General features: G+C 36.8%; 1 protein-coding gene across 1 annotated transcript in view; it reads left to right on the forward strand.

Annotated features, from left to right (window-relative positions):
- Window positions 1-10,227, forward strand: part of LOC109236483 (protein EXPORTIN 1A-like) — a 24,139-nt gene extending 13,912 nt beyond the window's left edge. Inside the window, exons 16-32 of the mRNA XM_019402668.1 lie at window positions 3,392-3,502; window positions 4,193-4,290; window positions 4,468-4,576; window positions 5,126-5,191; window positions 5,271-5,369; window positions 5,485-5,565; window positions 5,720-5,809; window positions 6,600-6,685; window positions 6,837-6,917; window positions 6,998-7,180; window positions 7,436-7,502; window positions 8,152-8,262; window positions 8,425-8,532; window positions 8,615-8,752; window positions 8,829-8,966; window positions 9,053-9,157; window positions 9,635-10,227. Coding sequence (XP_019258213.1) covers window positions 3,392-3,502; window positions 4,193-4,290; window positions 4,468-4,576; window positions 5,126-5,191; window positions 5,271-5,369; window positions 5,485-5,565; window positions 5,720-5,809; window positions 6,600-6,685; window positions 6,837-6,917; window positions 6,998-7,180; window positions 7,436-7,502; window positions 8,152-8,262; window positions 8,425-8,532; window positions 8,615-8,752; window positions 8,829-8,966; window positions 9,053-9,157; window positions 9,635-9,757 — 1,794 coding nt within the window. The 3' untranslated portion in view covers window positions 9,758-10,227. The remainder of the gene's footprint in view (window positions 1-3,391; window positions 3,503-4,192; window positions 4,291-4,467; window positions 4,577-5,125; window positions 5,192-5,270; window positions 5,370-5,484; window positions 5,566-5,719; window positions 5,810-6,599; window positions 6,686-6,836; window positions 6,918-6,997; window positions 7,181-7,435; window positions 7,503-8,151; window positions 8,263-8,424; window positions 8,533-8,614; window positions 8,753-8,828; window positions 8,967-9,052; window positions 9,158-9,634) is intronic.
- Window positions 10,228-12,967: the final 2,740 nt, after the last annotated feature.

The raw sequence follows: 12,967 nt of genomic DNA on the forward strand, positions 1-12,967 counted from the left end.
GCATTCTGCCTCGAGTCTCTGTATTTATCTGGTGGTCTATGTTGACGACATTGTTATTACCGGCAATGACCAGGATGGTATTACTAAATTGAAGCAACATCTCTTGCAACACTTTCAGACTAAGGATCTGGGCAAACTAAAGTATTTTCTGGGTATTGAGGTCGCTCAGTCTAGCTCAGGTGTTGTGATCTCACAACGAAAGTATGCCTTAGATATTCTTGAAGAGACAGGAATGACAGGTTGTAGACCGGTTGACACTCCGATGGATCCGAATTCTAAACTTATGCCAGGACAGGGGGAGCCTCTTAGCGATCCTGCAAGATATAGACGGTTGGTTGGTAAATTAAATTACCTTACAGTGACAAGACCTGACATTTCCTTTTCTGTGAGTGTTGTGAGTCAGTTTATGGATTCTCCGTGTGATAGTCATTGGGATGCAGTTGTTCGCATTCTTCGGTATATAAAATCAGCTCCAGGCAAAGGTTTATTGTTTGAGGGTCGAGGCCATGAGCAGATCGTTGGATACTCAGATGCTGATTGGGCAGGATCACCTTCTGATAGACGTTCTACGTCTGGATATTGTGTCTTGGTAGGAGGAAATTTGGTGTCCTGGAAGAGCAAGAAACAGAATGTGGTTGCTCGGTCTAGTGCAGAAGCAGAATATCGAGCGATGGCTATGGCGACATGTGAGCTAATTTGGATCAAACAGTTGCTCAAGGAGTTGAAATTTGGTGAGATTAGTCAGATGGGACTTGTGTGTGATAATCAAGCTGCTCTTCATATTGCGTCAAATCCAGTGTTCCATGAGAGAACTAAACACATTGAGATTGACTGTCACTTTGTTAGAGAAAAGATACTCTCGGGAGATATTGCTACAAAGTTTGTGAAGTCGAATGATCAGCTTGCAGATATTTTCACCAAGTCCCTCACTGGTCCTCGTATTAACTACATATGTAACAAGCTCGGTACATATGATTTATATGCACCAGCTTGAGGGGGAGTGTTAGAATAGTCATGTAAATAGGAGTAAATAAATAACCCTAATCCAATATATATTAGGAGTAGGACATGTTATGTGTGTATATATATAGGGCTCATTGTAACATATGAATATACATCAATAATATATTTTCTCCCGTGCTTTCTCACAATTATAATTTGAGAAAGGTTAATTTTCAGTTGAGTGCTATTAATTGTTCATTGTGGAGGTTGGTTCAATAGCTACCCTAAAGCTCCTACCGTCATTTGGTTGATGTATCAATAATTAATTTCAGTATAAACATCTTCATAAGAATACAGTGTTGGTTTGCCGTATAAGGAAAAATAATCGCTGCATAACTTTAATGCACCATTTGGTTTACAATATTAAAGAATCTATGTATTATTGTGTGCACGATAGAATGTGAAATAAGTATGTGTATTAGCAATGCCAGGATTAAGCTATTTACAAACAAAAATGCCCTTTTAGAATAAGTTATTTATGTATAACAATCTGTTCATTATTAATCACCGCAAAGCAATTTCGTCATCATTACTTTATAAAAACAAATTCTTTATTATTAATCATTGCATAAATGATACTTGCATTATGATCCCCACTTGACTAGTATGTGAACCAAATGACCTGCTACAGTTCGTTTTGTTTAAGGGCTAGTTATGTAGGGATATTATTTATACGCGGGCAAACAATGTGCGGATTGTGGTACGACGAATAATAATGTAGGTTGTTTTCTATAGTGAGTAATGATATTGAGATTGTGTTATGTAGGGATTGCATACTTAAAGGGCATTTATTGCTAATACTGGTATTCTTGTTCCAACATTCCGTCTTGCATTACATATTAAATAGGCTCCCACATAAGTAGTAACCCCATTTGTTCACTTAACGGGGGTCAGAATCTGAATTATTCAAATCTCAGTCTATTAAGTGCATTTATTTTTATCCTTCCACCAACACTTATTAGCTTGTGAACGTTCAAATCATTCATATCTTGTACAAAGTCTTAAAATCATTAAGATGTGTACTTAAACATTCTTGTTGATGTAATCTTTTACTATATTTATTACCACCAACTATCGCCACTGTTGGCCACCACCACACAACCACCCTTGCTGACCTCTTCCACCACCAGCCACCTCTACAACCTGCCATTATTTTCAACCACCATTAGCCACCACGATACATCTATCACATCTATCCACCATTGCACAACCACAGCTCCTAACCATCTCCACCAACTATGACCACCGTCCACCGCCAACCATCACCTTACGACCATCTTCGCCGATTACCCAGCTTTTAGAGTGTGATTCATCAAAGAAACAATTTATACAACACCACGTAAATTTATAGTTTCTCTAGTATTTTGTGGATATAATATTCATTATTAACTTATTTGAATTCTATTTATTAGTTTCTAAACAATAGACACATTTAGATTTTGAGAAAACAAGCAGTTTTAATTGTCCAATGTTCAGATCTAGATACAGTGTCTTTATAATCAAGGATATATTCAGGTTCAGACATCTTAATAAAAGCAAACGGGCCCTAGTAATGTGCGGTTTAATACTGTAAACCAAATGTACAGTAATTATGCAATTGACCAGAAATCAATTGTTGTATTATTATGGAAAGTTTACATCACAAATCCAATAATTTGTTAGTTATATGAAGTTCTATGCTGTGATTCTTTTATGTGGCCAACCAAATGACCTATAGATGAATGGTATTATCCAATGATGAGTAAAATTACTCAGCAAATGAACACATCATTGTTTACCGACTACTTTGTGTTGGAAACAGGTCTGATTTGTTCCAATAACTTATATGTAATGTGTTTTCTTATTTTTGAAATTTAGTTATAGTATTTGAGAAGGGGAGCCTTGGCGTAACTGGTAAAGTTGCTGCCATGTGACCAGGAGGTATCAGGTTCAAGCGTGGAAACAGTCTCTTGCAGAAATGCAGGGTAAGACTGCGTAAAATAGACCCTTTTGGTCTGGCCCTTCCCCGGACCCCGCGCATAGCCGGAGCTTAATGCACAGGGTTGCCTTTTATTTATTTATTTTATAAGTTATAGTTTTTGAGATGTTCATTTGTTAAAGCACAATTTAATTGAGAAGAGCTAAATGCTGTAGACTTAATCAGCCTTTATTTTGAAGTGTTTGATCTAATTAGTGGCTCCTTTACCATTTCCAAAAAAATAAAAATTAGTGGCTTATCTGAGATGTTAATTATAGATCTGTTCTGTTTTGGGATTCATAATGTTCTCTTATGCCTATTATTATTGCTGTTTGTAGGTTAGGGTTTCATGAAATTTTGTCTTGTCGTGTGATGGAAATGTGTTCTGTGCTTCTGGATTCATAAGGTTCTAATATGTTTGTATTGCATCAGATGTTGAAGAAACTTAGCAAACAACTCAATGGTGAGGACTGGTCATGGAACAATCTAAATACATTGTGTTGGGCAATAGGATCCATATCTGGGTCTATGTTGGATGAGCAGGTACACTTTTTTAGTTTTTCACTTTGAGTCTTATATGAATTTCACTGGTTTCAGACATCAATCATATGATTTTCATTGGTGGATTTCTATTTTTACTTTTGGACAAGCAACCTCTTTTTTATCATATGCAACGATTTGGGTTATAATTTTGCTTTTTCTTCATCTGAACCCCTAAACTCTCTTTTATCTCTTTTGTTAGTTTGTTTTTTGTGGTTGTACAAGAGTTAAGTTAATTCAGTTTGAATGAGAATGTCTGATTGGCCTTTGAATTCTCAACCTTATTTAATGGTAGGTGCTCTTATCATCTTCCCTTTTCTTCGTAACACAAGGTTGTAACTAGTAATGAGTGCAAACCTTCAGTTTTAGTGTTCTTTTGAAATGTTTGAGGCTTGTAAGTTGTAACTAGTAATGATTGTAAACGTTCAGTTTTAGCGTCCATTTGAAATGCTTTTCCAAATAATATCAGTCTGTGCACATTATACAGGCAACAATTTGGCTGAAAAAGCTGTAATAGCAGTATAGCACGTGTAGACTTTGGTTTATTGGTTTGGTTGCCCTTCAATACCTTTATTGACTCTTATTTGGCGTCTTTCATTTGATTGATTGATAGGATTCACCCTTTTATGTCGTAGATTTTCCTATACTAAGATTTCTCTTCTTCACTACTTCTGTTGAGTTATCTATTGGCAGGAGAACAGGTTTCTTGTGATGGTGATACGTGATTTGCTAAATCTCTGTGAAATCACCAAAGGAAAAGACAACAAAGCTGTAATTGCTAGTAATATAATGTAAGAATAAAGTTCCAATTGTCACTTGCTTTATGTGGTTACTTAGCAGTTACAAATGTAACTTTTGCTCACAATGTGGTTTATCCTTAATTTTGATAGTGTTTGTGGCCTATCAGTAGCCTGAATTGTTTCTGTTATATGGTGCATGGTTCATGACCTTCATTGGTCCATTGCCAGGTATGTTGTTGGGCAATATCCAAGATTTTTGAGGGCTCACTGGAAGTTTTTGAAGACGGTTGTGAACAAACTGTTTGAATTCATGCATGAATCACATCCTGGAGTGCAGGTTTTGTTTGGCTTCTTTTGAATCAATTCAGTTGCTTTTCTACTTCTTTGTGACTGCTCGCTGGAATCTTCTCTTCTATTCTATACTAGAAAATTTGATAACTTAAGGATTCCTCATTTGCTAGTTGTAGTCTTTTTGTTGTTCTTAGACTCTTAAGTCTTTTGTAATGCTTTAAATTGCACAATGGTTGAGTGGTTGGTTCACAATGATTGTTGTGGTAGTGCCTGTATTTTAGTTTTCATTTTTAAGGGGTAATCCTGAAGCATCTAATGCAATAATACAGAGATGGTATCAGGAATTTGATGCCCCAATTAGAATTTGGTTATTAATTAAGTGATGGAGTGTGTCAGGCACTGATATGTCTGTCTGTCTGTCCTGTTTATGGTGGAGGGGAGGGTGGCTTGCATGGTGGGTTTTTATATCACCATGTGGTCTAACACAGGATTGAAACCAACTATTTCTTTTCATATGCTTTTTAATTTTACCTATGGTTTACTGAGATAGCATCATTTCTGGTATTTTAGATCTTGACTCTCTCTTATTTTATAGGATATGGCATGTGATACATTTTTGAAAATAGTCCAGAAGTGCAAGCGCAAATTTGTTATTGTTCAGGTAAGAATATTGTCTCATCTATCATTTTTCTTAGAATCTGAGGAATAGATATTATAATGTTTTCTTTCCTTGTTTTCAGGTTGGAGAAAATGAGCCATTTGTTTCTGAACTCTTAACTACTCTTCCAACAACAATTGTAGATTTGGCGCCTCATCAGATTCATACCTTTTACGAATCCGTAAGGACTTCATTCTAGAAATTAAGTTCTCGTGATAAGCTTTTGCTCGTTTGCTCCCTTATTTTTATAAAATTGCTTATTTTGTAATGATCGTGTATCACTGTCATTTGTTTAGGTTGGTCAGATGATTCAAGCAGAATCAGATCCCCACAAAAGAGATGAGTATTTGCAGAGGTTAATGGAGCTTCCGAATCAGGCAAGACCCACACTATATAATTCAGATTGGGAGTTGGCTTCAAATGCTCTGTGTTTTTTGTGTGTTAACAATGTGCTATATTTATGGCTGTACTTTAAATATTCTTGGAGCTTGCACTTCTGTATGACTTATGAATACCTTTTCTCTGAGCTAGAAATGGGCCGAAATTATAGGACAGGCGCGGCAAAGTGTTGATTACCTGAAAGATCAAGATGTTATTAGGGCAGTGTTAAATATATTGCAGGTATGTTTCTTGTAGAAGTTAAAATCTGTGGTTCCTTCTCAATATGTATCAGTTGCCATAGTGGCGCGTTTTGCTGATTGCATTTTCTTAAAACTGATATTCCCCTTTCTCAGCATTCAGTTGGGGATTTGAATTGTAAAAGTTGTGTATAAAGAACGTCCATTTTCTCCTTCCGTGTTATATGTTCTGCACAATGACTGGTAGTGTATTTCCTGTGAACGATGCATAAAGACCTCTAATTCATTCTCAAACATCTATGTAGCAAGTGATCCTCATGCCAGTTTCAATTTAACATCTCATTCGAGTTCTACCTTGGTTGTGTGGTAGGCACAAAAATGTAGTGCCTTTTGACACATTAGGCATTATGGGAATCTAATGGACTGTATTGAACACAATATAAGCTCTACATTATGATTACTAATGCTGGCCTTTTTTAGTACTTTCATGTTCCTTTTTTTTTTTCCAAAATTTGTGCAAACAAAGGTTCTTGATTCTGGAAATATGCTTTTTGTTCTCAAAGCAAGCAGTATTCTTCCGAGTCCAAATTTTGTAGGGGGTGTTTTGTACTTTTGTTTACCTCCTTGGCACCTTTATTAATGAAATCTTTATCTTTAAAAAATAAAAAAATTGTAGTTGCTTTTATAGTTGTTGGATTGGTTAATATTATTTTAAAAATTGATCTTCACATTTTCTATTTCACATTTAACGATTTTGGTAAGAACTAAACTTCTGTTTGAAAATCTCTTTTGCTGAGCATTTGCTTCTGTGTTTTTTTCTCTCTCCTGTGCAGACAAATACCAGTGCTGCTAGCTCCCTTGGTACATATTTCTTGCCTCAAATTACTCTCATATTTCTGGACATGCTCAATGTTTACAGGTACATCATTGGTTGTGTCCCTCTTTATCTTGTTGGGTTATTCTATGTTATATGATGTGGGCCCTAATTTGGTGTTTCAATGTACATGTTGCTGCTTCACTTAGTGAGGTTTTAGTCGTTGGTTTTTAATGGCGAGCTTTTATAACTGCAGAATGTACAGCGAGCTGATATCAACAAGCATTGCACAAGGAGGGCCCTATGCGTCTAGGACATCCATTGTGAAACTTTTGCGGTATGGTCTAGTTATTTAGTTTGCTCCTTTTTTATCCAACTTTCTGTCATGCATCTCACTTGGGTTTTGATGAGAGACAGCTCAGTAAAGAGGGAAACGTTAAAGCTTGTGGAAACATTTCTGGACAAGGCTGAAGATCAACCACATATTGGAAAGCAATTTGTGCCGCCCATGATGGATCCAGTTTTAGGTGACTACACGAGAAATGTTCCTGATGCCAGGGAATCTGAAGTTCTCTCTCTTTTTGCTACAATTATAAACAAGTAAGCTATTCCTTCCCCTTCCAACTGGCACTCTGCAGGGCAGAAAGATTAACAATAGAAAATTGAATCTGCCTTATTAGAATGAACCTTCCCACTCCAAATGTTAAATGTGGTGGTTTGCTCCCATATGAATTACCTGCAACTTTTTAAGTCGCACTAAACAGAAGTGATGTCCATGAGTTACTGCTTTATACTATATTTGTCAGTAATGGCAAACTATGCTAAATTTGCTTCTCTATTTTCTTCCTTGTGTAGGTACAAGGGTGCTATGATAGAGGATGTGCCTCGGATATTTGAAGCTGTGTTCCAGTGTACTCTGGAGGTTAGTGAATTGTGCGGTAAATTTGTATGTAGTGTTTGTCTTTACATCGAGGAGTACTGAAGCATTACATTAAGCTACAAAGTGCTATTTGAAGCTATAGGAGCTTTCTGTTGGCTGATTTTTTGTTGCGGAACAATGAGAGAGTTTGCAGATGTATGATTTTATTGATACCTCCATGTGCATTAATTGGAGTGATACTGCTCATATTCACAATCTTTTCTTACTTCTGTCCTCAACTGCTGCTTCATCGGTTGATTTTATTGAGGATATATGACTAACACGGAGCCATTGAAGTTTTTCTGCAGAGATATATGCATAGATGACAGACATGTCTACGTACTGATTATTTTTGGCCTATTGCAACTCCGCTCATTCCCATAGTCCAAATGTTTTCCTATTATTGGCTCATAACGTTCACATACACCTAAGAAGAGTATCTCTTCCCCCCGGTTTTTGGGAGTATTTAACTGGTCATATCATCATGATTTTCTTAGGTTAAGTTAGTTGTGTCCCTTGAACTAAATGGTAAGTTGTGAGGATATAATGTGCCCCACCAGCACAAGGCTATCTAGTTGCTTTATAGATAATGTGATTTTTGTAATAACTATTAGGGAATTATCAGTTTGATCATTGGTTTACTGGACAGCAGATGATCACGAAGAACTTTGAAGATTATCCAGAACATCGGCTCAAGTTCTTTTCGTTACTTCAGGCAATTGCTACACATTGTTTTCCTGCTTTAATACGACTATCAAGTGAGGTATGTGATCCCATGGCTCATTCTTGGTGTAGTGTATTCAAAGCACCTTTTTTGTATATTCAAAGCACTTTTCAGAAATACATTGATATGGCTGTCATTTCTTTCTCTAAGTTAATATGAGCTTATGCTGGATTTTGATGTTTTTTCCCGATTGATGATCAGCAAGTAAAGCTTGTTATGGACTCTATTGTATGGGCCTTCCGGCACACTGAGAGGAACATTGCTGAAACTGGGCTTAACCTTTTATTGGAGATGCTCAAGAATTTTCAGGTGCTTGCTGATTATTGGCCCATCTATAATGATTTTTGTTCTCTGTGACTGGGTGGTGTAACCATTTTCTATCTCTTGGCAGGTATCCGAGTTCGCTAACCAGTTTTACAGGACTTACTATTTGACAATCGAGCAAGAGATTTTCGCTGTGCTGACGGACACATTTCATAAACCTGGGTTTAAACTGCATGTATTGGTGCTACAGCATTTATTTTGCCTGGTATGTATCTGCCTGACAAAGTGCTTTGCCCAGTTGCACTAGCATGTGCGTCACATTAGTGGTATTCTGGTTACAGGTTGAGTCTGGCAGGTTGACTGAGCCTCTATGGGATGCATCAACAGTGCCTTTTCCTTATCCAAATAATGCGACATTTGTCCGTGAATACACCATTAAACTTCTTAGTTCATCATTTCCGAACATGACATCAGCCGAGGTGAGCAAAACCTTTTAGATGATGTTTCTCATATATTTTGTGGTGTACATTATGCCCTAAATTTTAGAACTTCTGTTCCTTTTCAGGTTACCCAATTTGTGAGTGGGCTATTTGAATCGACGAATGACCTGCCCACATTCAAGAATCACATAAGAGATTTCCTTGTTCAGTCCAAAGAATTCTCTGCTCAGGTTATTATTTCATGGAGACCTTTAAGCTTCCAATCGCCCTTAGTTTCTGGCGGGGTTTTGTGTGGTGGGGTGTCTTCCATTTTGCTATCCTCTTCCAGTAAATTCATTACTAAATACATATATGCCATTAATCTAGTGATTGAAATTTGTGTTTGACTGGTGTGTGTTGTTTTCAATCTCTAGCAATTAATGTTAACTGCGAAAACCACATTTGGTACTTGATCTGGTTTGTGTAGTCATATTCCTTCTCCTTTTTAGGGTTGCAAAATTCTGGGACATGTATTGGTTCCTCGACCTCGAGGGATGGAATAAGCCTGTCAAGCTATTCCATATTGACTTAATAGCAGTGAAGCTATTAAATCTCTAGCTGTTCTGTTTCAAACCTCTACTTTTATCTCTTTTCCTTTTTGGTCTTCTGTTTCTATTTTCCGGATTTCTGATGTTCTAGTTTCTTCAATATGTCGACTTGATCTGCAGGACAACAAGGACCTTTATGCTGAGGAAGTTGCTGCACAGAGAGAGACGGAGCGACAAAGGATGCTTTCCATTCCAGGGCTTATCGCACCGAATGAGATACAAGACGAAATGGTGGATTCATGAAATGGAGAGTTTGCGCAGAAGCTAATTTGATTCCATTAATACCCAATAGGTGGTTTGCATTCATGGAGTTGTTATCATGAACGATCCTGTCCAGCTGATCCTAGTTTTTGATTTTTTTAATATTTATTCTCAAAATTCTCACAGCAGAGAACCGCTCTTTCTTGGAACATTGGCTCATCTTCCAAGGGAACGATTGACTGGATGTAGAGTATTTAGATCCTAATGTAGGGAATATATATCTACAGTGTACGGGTTATAGTTCCAGCTTGGGCGTTGTAGATCCATAGAGGATTCAACAGATTTTAATTGGCTTAGTAGTTTACAGCCATTGAGAATAGTGTAATATATGCAGGTATCGGCCGGTTGTGCATAGATCATTTTGTTTGTTGGTGGAAACATTGATGTACGTCCAAATGGATTCAGAAGTATGTTTTTTCGCTCGTGGTAATATGAATCCTTGGTCCAACTCTCTATTCTCTTAAATTTCTTCTACAGAATCAGATATCTTATCAGAATATGACACATTGATAGGTTCACTCGTACAAATCAAGCTTTAATATGCCTAATTGGGCTGTTTCTGTAAAATTTCCCAATTTGACGGGGCATTTGCATCTATACTCGTTTTTTGTGCCATATTTTAACTTGTGCCCGCTTTGCAAAAAAAATTGCAAGCGTACCCGCTTTTTCACATAACTTTAGCACACGGGGCTGAAGTAGCAAAGACAATTACACAAAACTTCAGCATTTTAGTAGCCGGGCCTGAAGTTCAGCTCTAGAGCTGAAGTTTTTTTTTAACTCGCGAACTTCCGCTCTAGAGCTGAAGTTTGCCAGTTATAAAATAAAAACTTCAGCTCTAGAGCTGAAGTTTGCGAGTTAAAAAAAACATCAGCTCTAGAGCTGAAGTTTGCCAGTTATAAAATAAAAACTTCAGCTCTAGAGCTGAAGTTTTCAAGTTATAACATAAAAACTTCAGCTCTAGAGCTGAAGTTTTTGTTTAGTAACCCGAAAATTTCAGCTCTAGAGTTGAAGTTTGCTAGTTATAAAATAAAAACTTCAGCTCTAGAGCTGAAGTTTTTGTTTAGTAACCCGAAAATTTCAGCTCTAGAGTTGAAGTTTGCTAGTTATAAAATAAAAACTTCAGCTCTAGAGCTGAAGTTTTTGTTTAGTAACCCGGAAACTTCAGCTCTAGAGCTGACTAGAGCTGAAGTTTCCCAGTTATAAAGGGAAGCTGAAGTTTTTTAAAAAGTGGGTACGGATGCAAACAAAAAGACAAAGCGGCTACAGGTTAAAAAGGGGCGCCCAAATAGGGCGCCCCGTGCAATTTTTACCAATTTGACCACTAAGAATATTATTTTACATTCATCTTAATTGTAGTTCATGTCCGTACAAATCAACTTTCTTGAGAGCTACACTGTCCTGGAAACTGATTCAGGTAAACTTCAAATAAAGGGAAGCCAGTATTGACAGCTTCATATTGCTCTTCCCCTAGCATAAACCCATTTAAAACAACAACAAAAAATCCAGTGAGTTCTCACAAGTTGGGTTTGAGGAGGGTAATGTGTACCTAGATCTTATCCCTACCCCAGGAGGATAGAGAGGCTGTTGCCATGTATTTACAAAATTCACAAAGTAAAAAAGAAAGAAAAGAGGTGTTATGGTATAAAATACAAAGTCGACAAAAAGGATGATACACTCGACACCTCAAGATACATGCTATAGACCACCATATTATTTAACAAAATTGTGGGCGATGTGCACAAATAGCCACTAACAGCACCTGTCTTTACTTTAAAGCCAGTGTTTTAAATGTTTTTAGTCTTTAGCCACTGGTTTAATAAACTTTTACCTGACCGGACGAAAATACCCTTCTGCTATAACTTATACCTACACTTTTATTAACGATCACGCAGCAACAGTAACTAACTTCAGCAGCAGCTTTTCTTCCGATTTGAGATTGTGATCACTATAGAATTGCAGAAGCTTCTCTTCAATTTGAAACTGTAGAATTCAACTTTTTCGTCCAAAAATCGACATAAATTTACTGTAAGTTATGCTTTTGTGTGTTTCTGTTGATTTTTATTTCGTTACTACGAATTTGATGCTAGGAATTTGTTTTTTTTTGAATTTCCGAATTGATAAGGTTAAGGACATCGCGTCCTTTGATAATTCTATAAAAATTGAGCACATAGTGTTAAGGATTTGGTGTCATGATCGTTATTACTAATATTAAGGACATAGTGTCCTGATTTTGCAAATTGAATTGAAAAAGTTAAGGACACAATGTCCTTAACTTTTTTGCTGTTCTTCTCAATATTAAGCACATACTGTCATAGTTTTTCAAATTGTTTTGAAAAAGTTAAGGACATTTGGTCCTGAAGTTTGAGTTTGAAGTTGAAAAGTTAAGGACACTTGGTCCTGAACTTTGACTTACATGTTCAAAAGTTAAGGACAGGCAGTCTTTAACGTCAAGTTTGAAGTTGAAAAGTTAAGGACACTTGGTCTTGAACTTTGACTTACATGTTCAAAAGTTAAGGACATGCAATCCTTAACTTCAAGTTTGAAGTTGAAAAGTTAAGGATACTTGGTCCTGAACTTTCACTTACATGTTCAAAAGTTAAGGACATGCAGTCCTTAACTTCAAGTTTCAAGTTGAAAAGTTAAGGACACTTGGTCCTGAACTTTGACTTACATGTTCAAAAGTTAAGGACAGGCAGTCCTTAACTTCAAGTTTCAAGTTGAAAAGTTAAGGACACCTGGTCCTGAAGTTTGAAAGGCAGTCCTTAACGTCAAGTTTCAAGTTGAAATGTTAAGGACACTTGGTCCTGAAGTTTGAGTTTCAAGTTGAAAAGTTAAGGACAGGCAATCCTTAACTTCAAGTTTCAAGTTGAAAAGTTAAGGACACTTGGTCCTGAAGTTTGAGTTTGAAGTTGAAAAGTTAAGGACACCTGGTCCTTAACTTTGAATTACAAGTTCAAAAGTTAAGGACACCTGGTCCTTAACTTTGATTTCCAAGTTAAAAAGTTAAGGACAGTTGGTCCTTAACTTTGAATTCCAAGTTCAAAAGTTAAGGACACTTGAATTTACAGTACCTATTCTTAATTATACAAGGATTGCTCTATAAAATATGTCCTGAGTTTCCCATTCTCTTGACTTGCAGGATGGAAACAATATGCATTATAGTTGCTTTTAATGGTAGATGGACTGAAGACT

Source organism: Nicotiana attenuata, unplaced genomic scaffold (assembly GCF_001879085.1).
Source record: "Nicotiana attenuata strain UT unplaced genomic scaffold, NIATTr2, whole genome shotgun sequence".
In the NCBI taxonomy this organism is placed as follows: Eukaryota; Viridiplantae; Streptophyta; class Magnoliopsida; order Solanales; family Solanaceae; genus Nicotiana; species Nicotiana attenuata.